Source organism: Phasianus colchicus, chromosome 2, assembly GCF_987193195.1.
Source record: "Phasianus colchicus chromosome 2, bPhaCol1.hap1.1, whole genome shotgun sequence".
NCBI lineage: Eukaryota > Metazoa > Chordata > Aves > Galliformes > Phasianidae > Phasianus > Phasianus colchicus.
The window spans coordinates 103,757,326-103,772,112 of record NC_143437.1 but is presented as its reverse complement, the minus strand read 5'-3'; the positions used below and the strand labels follow the sequence as shown (position 1 = coordinate 103,772,112).

Sequence of the window (14,787 nt, the reverse complement as noted above, 5' to 3'; positions counted from 1 at the left end):
CTACAGCCAGAGCCCTCACTCAAACTGCACAACCAACACAGCAGAATTGCAAACTATAGTTTTCATTTTGCCACTATCCACACATTTGAGAACAGACGTATAAATGTGACATTAAAAAAAAAATATGGAAAGAAGAAGGGAATACAATAGCACAGATTCTTTACTGAATGCCTGCAGTGGTGTCACACCATTTTGTCAGCAGGCCAGATTAGCAGTGAGAATCAACACCACAGACAACAGGACTCGTCTGAGGATTTTTTTTTCAAATCAGTGACATTTTCTTAACTTTCATCCTTCACATGCTGCAATTTGAAGTGTGTATTTTTAGTGAAAATTGACTAGGAAGAACCTATAGGTCATGTGGGTTGAGGATAAATTTAGAGTTCAAATAGAATGACATCTCCCATACCAAGCTAGGGGTTGAGGGAGTGCAGAAGTCAGATGTCAAAAAACATATATATTGGAATGTGGACATGGGAAGTAAGTCATGTAAGATCAAGATCACATTTTTTTGTGTTAATAAGTTTGTGTTAATCAATAATTTATAAGTGATTACTGTCTTGTTAAGTGAAATTATAGCCCTGTTATTAAGGGAGTGGCATGTGATACAGGAATTTGGACCAACGTGATTTTCAGTTGACTTTCACCTCTGGTTCCTGTTCTGCCATGAACAGAAATGGGGCTGGCTGGTTCCAGTATGGACCAGTAAAGCTCACTGAACTGATCTGGTAACACTGGATGGTTTTGAAATGGTCCGTGCTGGAAGATACATGGAAATGCAAGAGCAGGATGACATGGTACTGTGGATTAGAAGAATAGGCTTCACATGGGATCACTGGGAATGGACAGAGGGACTGGCATGAGGTTACTCTGTACACTTGCACTGGGACAAACACTCCCCATGCACATAGGGCACACTAGTTACCAGAGGAGGGCAGAGGAATAATTCCTATCCATTATTCGTAAGGATATGCATGCAGAAGACCTTCTCTCTATACAAAAAAGCAAATCCTGCAAACATTCAACCTGCAGTAGTTCAATCAGACCTTGTTTACAAGAACACTGGAAGGATTTTCTCACGAATGCAAGAAAACTGCAGATCCTGACTCCTCCCTGGGACTTCCCCTCCAACTTCAACATTGTTTGGCAGGTGCAACACTCAATATTTGCTGTCATAGTTATAAACAACTTGTGTATTATAGTCAGGTCTCCATACAGAGATCAATGGCTGTGAAACAAGATGTCACCGTGGCACCAATCATAAAACAAGATTCAACAGAAGAATCTATCCAAGTTGTGAAAGCTACTGTCACTCATACAACAGGCTAGACTTCTCTGGATTATCTTCTGTAAGCCACTTCAATCCTCAGCATTCAATCCTCAACCTAAATAAATCATGTTTTTTTTTTTTTTTTTTTAATTTCATTTAACTCTCTCCTAATCATTATAAGAGTTAAAAAGAAGTGTTACAAACCTTAAAGTGAAGTAAACCTTAAAACCTCACTAGATGAAATGATTCTTACCTAGAAATGAAACGCAGACTTTACAGAAAGTGTGAAACTGGAACTTGCTGGCAGCTTCCAGGAGAGTTTTTGCATTGGCTGAATCTATGATCAAAGAACCTGTATAAACAAACTCCAGGAGTAATTCCAGGACATCCGCAGTGAGGTTGGACATGGCCAATTCCAGCTTCTCTCCACTTCTGCTACTGTCTCTTGGTGACCTGGTAACAGCAGACAATGAAATTACGAACATTACGGCATCCCCATTTTGTTGGCATTTAGATTAGTGAGGGCTAGAAAATTGCTTTGCACCTCATTATATTTCTCCTTTTTTTTTTTTGTCTCTCTTTTTTTTTTTTTTGTTTATGGAACCAAGGAATATGAATTTTAAAATAACTGAACTTAAAACTTTAACTGGATCTGAAAGAGAAGAGTCTTAAAGCAAGTCTTACAAAAAATCTGTTTATTGCTACTCTGCATTTTCATGCAAAAACAGTTGCAAAAGAAAAGGAAAGGAAAGGAAAGGAAAGAAAGAAAAACGAATGAGCCAACATTAATGAAAATGAGGAACAGGATTAGCTTTCAAAGGGAAACAATACATTTTAACATCTCGGTTAACATCTCATCTTCTGTGCATAATATAACTGTTAAGGAAAAAAGCCTCTCCAATTTCAAGAGAAAAGGTCATCTAGTTTTTCAGGAATCCAGTACTGAAATAATTTTAAATGTCATGTCCATTTAAAGATACATTTAAAGACCTTTTCATCAGAAATAACAATAGTAAATATTAATTTCTACTTAGCTCGAACTTCTCCGTACATTATATTGAAGTGCATATATGATAGATACAATAGGCATTAACAGATAGTCATATAAATCTACGTGCTTATTCTAAAAATCTATTGTTCCCTTTAGGCACTAAAAAAAGGAAGCCCTTCATGGCAATTGCTTTGAAAACTGAATACAAGACAAGATAGACAGACAAAATGGTTAGAGCAAAGTAGGGGAAGGGGGGAAAACAACAACCAGCTCTGCCACAGGAAGCCAGCAGCCATCCTCTAGGAGTTTCATGACTGTGGCCTATGGTTTTTCCTGCATGAAGTGCTGAACAATTTGGGAAATCAAAGTATCTCCTGCATTTGAAGTGTGGATTAGTGCTTGTGAAATTATTGGACAAAAAGAAAATTATACTGAATTAAAGTAAGGGCCCAGTTCTTAATGCATGGTTGGCTGATGTGTCTGCAACACTAAAGACAGGTTACACCTGAAAGACAAAAGTGATAATAAATTTTGTCACATCAAGGAGGGGAGGGGAAATCTGTTGGAGTAAGAAAATAAATTCTTTTAATGGTTAGGACCATCCAGCACCTTCTCAAAGAAACATGAACTTCTCCTAGTCACTGGACAGTCAACGTCTGCTCGCTCCAATTCTGCTAGAGTACTTGCAAAAGCCATTGCACAAACAACACAAAACCAGCATACAATTCTGCACGACTTACACAGACTGGCCAAAGCATCACTATTCACAAGCAATGCCAGCTTGAAGCATGAGCAAGTGCACTACCAACCTCCCGGATTCACAAAGCTGCCTAGAAAGGTGACGGTCAGACCTCAACTACTATATAGACCAAAAGTGAGTAGCATACTAGCTTCAGTTTTATTCCTTCATACAAATATTATGAATTTGCCACCCCCATCTCCCCACTCCATCCAATATATAGTTTTGGGAAAAGCTTAAAATGTTCAGTGGATGCATCGTGACCGATCTTCCATTGACTAGTACTGTTCAAGTCAAGCACACTGCTGTGGTTCATGTGATTCTTTACAGGATCAGAGCTTTAAAGATTTCTTTTTTTTTCTACAGACAACATATATGGTGTCCATTATCACAATGGGACAGCAGCTAGCAGTACTTAATTCTGTATGCATTTCTAAGGTAATGAACAGCAGTTACTCCCATACACAAAAGAAGAGACAAAGAAAAGAAAATTACTTGCCTATGATCACAGAGAAAGTTAGGGGCAAAGCAAAGAAGTAAATGCCATTTTTTAATTCTAAATCATGAATTGGTTAGATCCTACTCCACACACAGATGGTTAAGAATGCCCTAAGAACCGACCATGTTACCTGTGGCATCCTTACAGGCAGAGATGTGAGTGCTACCCTGAGTCCTTATGCTTTATCACACCACAGTATTCTTTCTGAACTGTTGCATATGAATTCAATTTTGCACTCATGGCAGAAAACCTCAGGTGTGAAAACAGAAGAGTCACCGTTTCCTGGATCCTCAAGAGGATGTCACAAAATATTATTTTTTCCTTCGCACGCTCAGACAGCAATAACATTTGCTGTATCTGATTTATCTCCAGTTGTGCACACGTCCGCTGCTGCACCCTGGGCTATCAAGATGCCTCCTGGTACCAATGTAATTCTTGCTGAATTGCTTCCAGAAGTGCTTAGTACCTGACAGTGAGTTCACATTCAGGTGGGCTCGTTAATAAGGACACTGCTTAAAATTTAAGTGAGACTTGGAAAGATCCAGCAAGCGACAGAATCGGGCTCTTGGCACTGCGGGAAGCCCCTCTGTAAGCAATTATTTATTTAATGCCACTAATTGCACTGTGCTGGCAATGGCTATGTGAAGGACTATGTGTGACCCTGTGACAGCTGCCCAGGGAGCTGTGAGTTCTCTCCCAGAGCAGAGTTGAGGAGGCACAAAGGAAAAGATGATGTGACACCCATGCCAGCATAGACACGTACCGATGCGAGCAACAACTGCAAGCTGCTATTTTTCAGAATAATTAAGTAATAATCTCTTTTACTTTGTAATATACCAAGCAATAAACTGCTGCTGCTGCAATTGATTAAACGCCAAAGAAAAGCTAAGGTGTTTAATCAATCACTAGAGCCACTTACGGCAAATATAATACAAAGCTACAGAGATTATTGATATTGCACAATGAGTCAGATATGGGAAAGAAAATTATCCCTATTCTTTCCTCAATGATGGCTGGCATGTGCTGTCCGAGCAGAGAGCACACCAGTGGCATGGCCCTGCTGGACCAAGTGGGAATCTGCTGGGAGCTGGTTGGGCACAGCAGCACAGGATGGAGAACGGGGTGGGACAGGATTGAAGCAAGTTTTGATGGATCCAAAATGAGTTTTTGAAGGAGCAGAAGAAAATAGTGTGTTGAAACAGACTGATGTGACTGATGTGGGAAATAGATTCCAGAAATTTATCTTTTTAAACAATTTCAGTGAAGCAGGTTGTGGAATCCCCTTCCAAGCCTGCCTAGAGCTTGTGAAGCTTTCTGTATTCCTGGTTTTCATTTGTATTAGAATATCATAGAATCATTAATGTCTGGAAAGACCATTAAGATCATCTAGTCCAACCATCAACCCATCCATATCAATATGCTTTCAACACTTCCACCTTATATATCTGAGATTTATCCTTAGTTACTGTGGAGGAACTGCAGTGAATGACTAAAGCTGCATTACAAGAACAGAATTTAGCCTTGTAATACCAAACACAGTTGATTGGGGAAAATATGTATGAAAGCAGTGATCCAAATATCTGATCTTGTCTCACATCAGGAGTTTTGTCAGTAGTATCAGTAGCAGCAAACAATTAGAAATGTCCCTCTTAGAAATGCCAGCACTGAGAACATCATTGACTTCCTGCCCTAGAGTTGTGAAAAGCTATAGCTTTACTTGGTTCCTGCCCCCCCAGGCAAAAACAGTGGGCATTTTGGGGTGAATAGCCCATCTGCTCAGTGCTTCCATCTCACTTGAAGTCAGGCAATGTACACTTATCGTCCACGGACATCACAGAACGTGGCACAAGCTGCTATTTGCCCTGTGAACTCTGCAGTTTAAATAGAATGATGTCATTTTATTGGCCTTGTAATCATTGCTCATATTATAAAGGTCACACATTTCATGCTGTGGCAGAAAATCAATAACTCTCCCAACAGCCTCTGGGGGAAAAAGTTGTGCTTCTGAAGAATAATATATAATAAACAATTTTAGTCCTATCTTTATCACCGCTGTAATCTTTGAGAACAGCGACAGTAAAAATCTGGCAAAGGCTGATATATAAACTCATTAAAATTAGGAAGTGATTTAGAACAGGACTTTTAAAAGATTAATCTTGGGCTAAACAGCAAAGAGGTTTGTTTAGGTCTACATTTAAACAAGCCACAAGAGCTCCTTAACAGCTTAATTTTATGGTAGCTGTTGGGGAATTCTTTCAGATTTACAAATCATGTATTTCCCCAGCAAGGTGACAGACCTGAGCAATGTGCAAGCAGAACTGAACCAACAGATAAGCAGGAAGCACATATATACTCTCAGTGGATAAGAGGGGGGTTACAGAAAAATATTTTGTATTGTCTGGAATAATTAGGCCTGACAAAATAAAGCCAAGGCTTTGAACACGCTCTGGCTATCTACCCTTCAATTTAATTACTTAAACTAAAGACGAAAGAGACACAGGCTGCTTTTTAAAGCAGAAGGTGGCTCAAATTCTTTCAAATAACAAAATAAAACTGATGTCCCTTTCTGTTAACTAACGTATGCAAAAGAGCTATAGTGTCCAAATACTGATAGCAACAACAGAAACAACCCTAAAACCTCACCTGCAAGACTACAGTGTATCTGACCAAAAGAATGAGTAGAGAACTTTACATTTTTGATATTCGTTTGTCCTTCAAAATCATTTCCATACATGTAATACAGAAAGACAAGAATCAGCGCTGGTGTTCTCAAGCTAAATAGGGATGCAAGTGAGTTTTCTGCACCTTGAGTTATAAATACATGTGTATGTGTGCCTTCTCACTGCATTATTTGTATCAACACATTCACTTCGTGTAGCTTCTGTGTGATTTGGTTCAAAACATTTAATAGTGAGATGCTTTGAGTTGCAAAGCTGAATTTAGAGCCTGGCTAAAGCAGCTGTGTAAGTGAAACACTGCGACAAATGGATGCATTTGTCAACTTATGGTCAATGCTATCACCTCTGATTGGAGCTTCCCTCATGGGTTGGACATGCTGCCTTCAGCCAGATCCCAACATGACTGACTAACCGTTTGGCTGCAGCCTCACTCCATTTTAGATGAAAAGCAAAGAGCTACCTTTCCCCGGTGCAGATGCCAGCCAACTCTCTGTTTACAAGCTACAGTCACAACGTCAAAACAAATTCTGGATGTTCAAAATGGAGCCATCTGCACAGGATAAACATGAAAAATGTGAAACGTTTTATGTAAATGTACGTTAGTGACTAGGAACAGTTGGTTCAACTTCCTCCCAGACTGCCTCACTGGGAACAGGAGGCCTGACACAGTTTGTGACACCTATTTACATCGGAAGCCATATGACTCACTGTGCTGTGGGCTCAAAGGTATGATGTAGATGGTGCTGACATAGATGATTATCTTGTAAAATAAAGGCACTCTCAGAATTACCATTGCTGAAGCTAAGAGCAGGTGGCACATGGGACTTGGTGAGTGCCTTTTGCTTTCTCCCTACCCACGGCCCATCAGCTTGCAGGGAGCCTGCCACCATTACCTGCTGCTTACTGCGGGAAATCATAGCATCATACAATGGTTTGGGTTGGAAGGGACCTTTAAGATTATCTAGTTCCAACCCCCTGCTATAGGCAGGGACACCTCCCTCTAGACCAGGTTGCTCACAGCCCCATCCAGCCTGGCCTTCAATGCTTCCATGGAGGGGCACCCACAGCCTTGCTGGGCAACCTGTTCCCAAATCAGACTAGTTCTGGAATTCCAATTGAAGAAACAGTGGTAACTCTGACTATAATCATCATCACAGAATGGCTTAGGTTGGAAGAGACCTTAAAGATCATCTAGTTCCAATCCCCAAGTCTATTGCTTAGGATCTCATACAGCCCAGGAATCACAATAACCTCCACAAAAAGCACAAGGTTTAGCTTATAGCACTCTACAGGATGGCCAGCATGCAGGTAGAAGCTCCAGCTCCATCCCTATATGTGTTTCTGAGGCACATCCTTGAGACTGGTCTCTCCCTCCATGGAGAAAAGCAGCGTCCTGGCCTGGCAGCTGCCTGAGTGCTCCCAGAATCTGTCCCATCAGCATGACACCCTGATCTTGTTTGCTTCCTTTCATAATTGGAAACATCAACATTTACCCTACATTAATTCTGTCTCCATTCCTTTGGAGCAAAATATATGCTACCAAGATGGGGGGAAAAAAAATCAAATTACATTGTTTTGTTCCCTCTTCAGTGTTTTGGTCTATAGATATCAGGAAATCCAACATTTTTATGTAAGTTGAAACACTTAAATGAAGGGAAGCTTTATCTTTTTATCTCGGTCAAATTATTTTGATTACTGAAAAAGGACTCCAGACTGGGAGAGGCAGCTTCTCATGAGGCTTAAGAGTCTGTTAGCTATGTGCTCATTAAAAACTCCTGTTCAAGTCTATACAATTTAGACTGAGCATCTTGTTTACTGTGGAACACAACCCTTATAGCATTGAAATTCCAGGCAAAGAGAGTGCCGTCTTGCTGCATCTTAACTGTCCACTACTTGACTTTTCATCGTTAGAGTTATTAAATGGTTCAAAACTCACATGTCTATTTATCTTGGGAGAAAAAGCAAGAAATTTAGTTATATTCTACCCAAGCTTCAGCTACAAACAGAGAAGCCACTCTACATGGAAAGTAGTATTTCATACCGAGGAGCTTGATTTATCCTAATTACGAGCTCATGAAATATAAAAGCAGCTTTGCACAAACAGACCCACATGCATTCCCACAACACACACCCCAAGATGCATGTGCACACGGTGCACAGAGGTTATTTACTGTGTTGTTCAAGTTTATGCAGCTGCAAGGTAATCCATCATGTAAATGATGACAGGAAGGGACATTTATAGAGCAACATCATTGCAATATGTATGTCATAAGGCACTGAATGTTCTATTAAACAGGATTTTTAAAAAATAAATTACACCCCAGCATTGCTTCTCCCTTGGAATTATTTTATCAGCTCAGAATGTATTAACTTGCAAATCTCTGCCTTCGTTATACTACCTTGTAGAGAAATACTATCTTTGAGCCTCAGCCTCTATCCATCTGTCTCATGAGAGAAGAAAACATATACTGTAATGGCGCTATTGTACGATTATGATAAAGAACTAGTAAAATCACAAGATTAAATAAATTACACTGTTTAAACACAGGCTTGCCAATTTGTCACGAAAATTTACCTGACCGACAAATCAATTTGCTCACTTTTTACTCTGATGTTGATACAAATAATGCTCCTCGTTCCAGGCAAACAAAATTTGGCAAGACTGGTTTAACTTATTAGGGTCAAATGCTGTCTGCTTGCACCTGCTCTATCGGAGGGAAATGAGGAAAATGAATGGCTGTGAGCTGGGGCACACAGCAGCCTTCCGCTAATTCACCATCCCACAAATGATCATTACAAACCAAGTCGAGCAATGGGATTATCAGCGAATGCTTTTGTTCACAAACAACACGGCCAGAATAAAACAAAACTAACAAAAGAGCCACGTCTCATCTATACCCTTAATGCTATTCAAAGAGGGAACGCAGCCTAATTGCCGGGTAAAGCCTGATTCTAAAGTAGCGGGATCAGTGGCAGGCTACAGTGTTGGGATCACAGTCTGAGGCAGAAATCTGCCTCCCTGCTGAGATTTAAGAAAGAAGATGACAAGTTTCAAGATGCTGGCTTAAGCAAGTGAATGAACAAGCGAACAGCAAGCGCCCTTGGAAGAATAGCATTCCATGACCTAGACTTCTGCTAGGGACTGAGAATGCACTGACTCTTATAAGATGGAGAAGGGAAAAACCAGGCCAATTCATTACCAGTGCGGGCCCTAACCTGCTTGTTAGGTACTTCTAAGTACTTCTGGCTGCCTAATTCAGCAAACATGTGGCAAAATGGTCCGAGCTACTGTTTCTGAAAGGTAAGTAAAAGATGCAAAGAGGTTTTTGTAGTTTACATGGGAAGATTTAAAACAAAATGACAGAATGAAAACCTATTCTCATCTAGCTTAAAGCTCACCCCCTTAACCAACCCAAATCTGATTTGCTTTAATGATATTTATTACATCATCGAAAAACAGCTTAGCAGAGAGCTGGCATTATGCAGCTAATAAATCTGTTTCTTAGGAATGTGGTGAAATTTATACAAGTAATTATCTAGGTAAGTCTATCCAAGCCATTGCAATGTCTAGAGGGAAAACAATAATAAAATAATGATAACCACAATATTATTATTTATTACTACTACAACGATTATGGTAGTGCTCAAAGATCCCAATCACCATTTCAGTAATTAGAACTCATTTTGTCATGCACCAGTTCTTTGTCACTCAGCTACAGGCTGTTCCTATGGTGTACATGTAGAAGCAGCCTGTGCTTGGGGTGTCAATAAAAGGTAATTGCATCACATCACCTACAGCCATGGGATACGTGGAAAGGGAATGTTGCTCTTCCACTGCCAGTGCTGGCTGAAGAGATGGGGATTGCACTCTTTACCCAGGCAACCAGTGACAGGATGAGAGGTAATGGCTTTAAGTCGCACCAGGGGAGGTTCAGGTTGGATATTTGGAAACATTTCTGCTTGGAAAGAGTGATGATGCAGTGGCACAGCTACCCAAGGAGGTGGTGGGGTCACTGTCCCTTGAGGTGTTCAAGGACCGTGGGAGATATGGCACCGAGGGATGTGGTCAGTGGGTGTGGGGGGATGGGTTGATGGTTGGACTCAATGAGTTCAGAGGTCTTTTCCAACCTTAATGATTCTGTGATTGCCCAGAGAGGTTGTGGATGCCCCATCCCTGGAGGTGTTCAAGGCCAGATTGGATGGGGCCCTGGGCAGCCTGGTCTAGCATTAGGTGGGATGGTTGGTGGCCCTGCATGTGGCAGTGGGGTTGGAGATTCATGATCCTTGAGGTCCCTTCCAACCCTGGCAATTCTGTGATTCTGTGATTCGGACCCTGCCCATGTCCCTGCTGAACTCTCAGCGCATCGAAGCCCAGTGCTGCACAAGCAAAAAGACAGGATCATAATCTGACACGCTCATAACCTGGTCATATTAGTTCACATTCATTACCCCAATCCAGCAGTGGATAATCCTTGATGATTTAAATAAAAGGAAATGAACTGCTGATCCCTGGTGCGACCTGCTAGCATGCTGGAGTCAGAGATTTGATTACTCTTGTTTTCAGGCAAGGCATGCTTTTCGAAGCTACCCAAAACGACAGCTTTCAAGAACACAGCTCTACTTCCTGCACTATGGAAGTTTTTCTCCTCGTCTTTGATCTATTTAGCTTAAACTGGACCTTGTTAGATAACTGTCCCCTTTCACCTCTAAATTTCAACACAGTCAAGCCTAACAGGGCTGTGAGATGTAAGTAAATACAGGTGGTTCGCACGCACCAGCATCTTACAAGCGGTTGCATGACAGCTTCATGGCTGCAGATGGGTCTAGCCCAAGCAAGAGAGGTGATTAGTCTGTCATTCCTTGAATAACATTCACAGGATTTGTAGTTGTGTCTGGAAATTATGTGAGTGAGGAGCCCACACTACAGTAAATAGAGATGCTGTCAGTGTGGGAGAGGAGCGAGAGGTTAAGTGATTCTGCACAGTGCCTTGGTGAGCTGCAGCCATTACGAGGCAGAAGCTTCATTTCTCTATGGTACTTCCAGGCTTGAAAAGGAGCCCTCATGTCCTCCTCACTTGGGTTTTCTCCTCCGAGCAGGGAGCATGGATCTGTCCCACCTGGCCAAGCCAGCATCCAGCCCAAGCCACTCACCCTCCGCACCCAGGGCTGGAAACAGTTGGGCTGTAATTCATTAGCACTGTTGAGTATCTCTAAGCTGCAGTTCATTTACGTAGAAGCCCATACATTTTTGCTTGATGAAAACATGCTTTCCAAGGCCCGACAGCTGCAAAATTTGAAACCCAGCAGGCAGCTGTGACACGCGGGTGTAAGTGTGGCTCATGGAAAGGGGGGCACAGAATGCAGAAGGCTCTTTCCCCTGCCAGGATTGCACAGTAATTATCAGTTCCTTGTTTAAGAGAATATGTCGTCCATAGCATAATTCAAGCCAGCACCCAGGCAGTAAAAGGATGAAGAATATTTTATACTCCCAGGCAACCTCCCATTCCTGTAGACTCCTTTAAATGATTTAACAGAAAGCACTGGTGCTCCGTCTACATACGCTATACCTCTCCCGGCATCTGACACAAGCATCATATTTTTAACTCCCTATTTCTCCATTTCCAAAGAAATGTTATAATTTGTTTCCACATTCATTCTGCTCTACGGTGGAGCTGAAGCGTGCAGATGTAGAAATGCTGCCTTCTCCTCTCCTGGAGCTAAAAGCAGGGTTCTTAATAAGCAGGAAAACATGAAGAGGTCACCAAGAGTAGATTTTTCTTTCATCTGCTATTTCTCATTTTGGGCTTTTTACAACGTAAACACAAACCAGACAGTCTGTTTTCCAGACACCTAAATGCTTTTGCAGTTTTGTCAGACTGTTTCAGATGGATAGCGGCAGGTTTCTCTGTCTTGCATCCAAATGCCGCCTTTCCTCACAATGGTGTAAAATGCAGAATGACATCTCTGTCTTCAGTGTAGGTGTGAAGTAAAAGGAATTTGGTCCTTTCACCTTAAATGCTTTATGCCTCCCGCCTTCCTGCTCTGCCTCCAAGTCCTGGGAGTACATACAGCCCTATTTTAGAAAAAAGAAATACTTGCAAAAAGAAGCAAGGTATTGTGGAAAAGCAATTTGGCCACGAACTCACTGGCTCTGCTCCTTAGGAAAAGAAGGATGAACACAGCTTTGCCAGATCACACTGCATCAAAAATGTTTGCTTTATGACTGAAGCTCTTTGTGTATGTGACTTACTGCTCTGTGCTACTGGAATTAGGCAGCCAGTATGACTGCAAGATTAGAAAGCATCGTTAAAAGGATGTCTTGAAAAGATAAAGCTTATGAGGCAGGAACTGCTCTTTAGTAACTGACCACAGAGAAATAAAACTGAAGTCTGCTTACAAAAGCCAGCCTTTTGGCCAAGAAAAGGCTTTCATGTCAAGTACTTCCTATTATTAATGTCGTATTTGGTAGAGGTTCCAGCATTTTGGCTTGGATTGAGGGGAAGAAAACAGCAAATTGAAATGTTCCGGTCTAGCTCTCTTTGTTACAGAAATATCAGACATTCCATTTATCCAGCAGCTGTACTTGTCTATCCCAAACACAGATGGAAAAAACGACACCTCCTCATAGGATTTTCCATTCCTTCCTTCCTCAGGGGACACGTGCATCTTCCACTCATTTCTTCTATTGCAGATAGAAAGACACAGAACTTGCCTCTCCTCTCCCAAACCAAGGAGCTGTAGCTACAGCATTGGCTTAAATAAGAAAATTTGAAAGAGGGGCATACAGATATGGATCCTTATTCTCTGATTTTCCTCTCTCTATATAGGCATATGTGTGTGGCATCCAGACAAACACTATTTTTGGAAGGAATAGCTCATGTGCTTTAGTCAACTGCAATTCAGGTGTCTAATCAAAGTTGGCTGACCGGACTTTCTCTCTGGGCAATGAAAAATGAGCACTTCCAGAACGTTACCTATACTATGCTATATCATAAGGCAGGATAAATTGCCTTCTGGACGTTCCTGTCTTCCCTCATAACTGCAGAAGAAGGCCAGACAACCAGATCAAGCTGAACCCCTTAAGTAAGCAACATAACACCCACCATAAATTTGTGGTCTAATTAAATTACCTTGGCTCTTTCTTTATTAACAGTAATGAAGGATGGTCCCCTCTTTCATATCCTATCTTAGATACCTATTTTTACCTATTTTGCTTCTTGGAGAGTCCTGTCTCCCTTTCTGAAGTGAGCAGCAAGAAGAGAGATGGTGAGTACAGACTAATCCTACCAACTTCAGGCTTAAATGTTGGTGGACTAACAACAAGAAACAACCACTTCTACTTGCTCCTGACAGAACTCCTATCTGCCCACATATGGGTATCCAAACCATCAGATAAAGCTCCTTCTTAAAGCCACCAGGATGCCTTTCCTAATTGTTTGTACTAGAAATTAGACCTCTGTTTTGGGAAGGCTGAGTTCTTAAATACCCAAAACACAGGTGTTTGTTGACTAGAGGGTGAGCAGACAAACTGATAGCAACTGTGGTTGATGGTGCACTCAAAACACATAACATGGTATTTAGAGTCCAGATCCCCATTCCAGCTGCTATTTATCATCTACTTTCCCCTAAAGTCCCATATTGCAGTAATACTGTATAGGTCAGAGTCAGAAGAAGCTGATTAACCACCTGATTATCTTACACACAGATGAAACACATCAACTTCTCTTTGTGCTCTATGGCTGAAGGAGAAAGCAGTAAGGCCACAAGTACTCAGCCTCATACCTATTATAAAGTAGGCACAAACGGTCACAAATAATCAGAAGAAGATTAAACTTTAAAAATGATTGTATGAAGAGAACAAACACTCCTCAAACTGGATAAAACTGTTCTCGCCACTTGAAGTTATTGCAATACGTCCTGCTATAGGAGCAGCCTTGAGCATGCACCCATCTTCACGTGTCCCCATCTGTCCTCTGCACCTCTGTTCTTTTCCTGCAGTGAAGTGCAGCAGACATCAGGAACACTTCACACCTGCTGTTCCTAATACCTAGTTGTTTTTTTTAAAAAAGATGACTTTGCACTGAAAAAAACTAAGAGTGTTTTATATGATCTGCTGCTGCTGGAAGGAAGAAGAACATTGGGTCCTGGTTTAGGGTTGAGTGCTGTGCAGCTCTTAGAGGGGACTGGTTAACCCATTTCCAACATTACAGTGCTTGGCACAGTGCTGAGCTTAGACTGAGGGCTGGCTCGAAAGAGCCATTCTTGTCTGTTCAAAGATAAATCATGTGGGAGAACAACTTTTCTGGATTAGGACCGGAATATGAGAAAGTAAGGGATCTCAAGGTGCATTCTCATTGTCAAATTTATTTCATAAATAATCAATAATTTTAGAGTTGTTTTGGTCAATCAAATCTAGTTCCCCACAAGGCACGCTGAAAACAATGTATTTTTTCCCTATTAATACCACAACTCATCCTTGTCAAATAGTCTTGCTGTTGGGCATGTACCTCTCATTCTGTTCTGCTTTTTGTCTATGTTTTGTTTTTTTAAGGATGGGATAATTGATCTTATTTGGTTTTGAACATTTCATTTTTATTCTTTTGAGACACC

General features: G+C 41.2%; 1 protein-coding gene across 5 annotated transcripts in view; it reads right to left on the bottom strand.

The window, feature by feature from the left end:
• Window positions 1–14,787, bottom strand: part of KLHL29 (kelch like family member 29) — a 403,358-nt gene that overhangs the window by 54,178 nt on the left and 334,393 nt on the right. For all 5 annotated transcript variants that reach the window (XM_090136444.1, XM_090136441.1, XM_031595907.2 and 2 more), the window contains one exon: window positions 1,524–1,723. In XM_090136444.1, coding sequence (XP_089992570.1) covers window positions 1,524–1,723 — 200 coding nt within the window. The remainder of the gene's footprint in view (window positions 1–1,523; window positions 1,724–14,787) is intronic.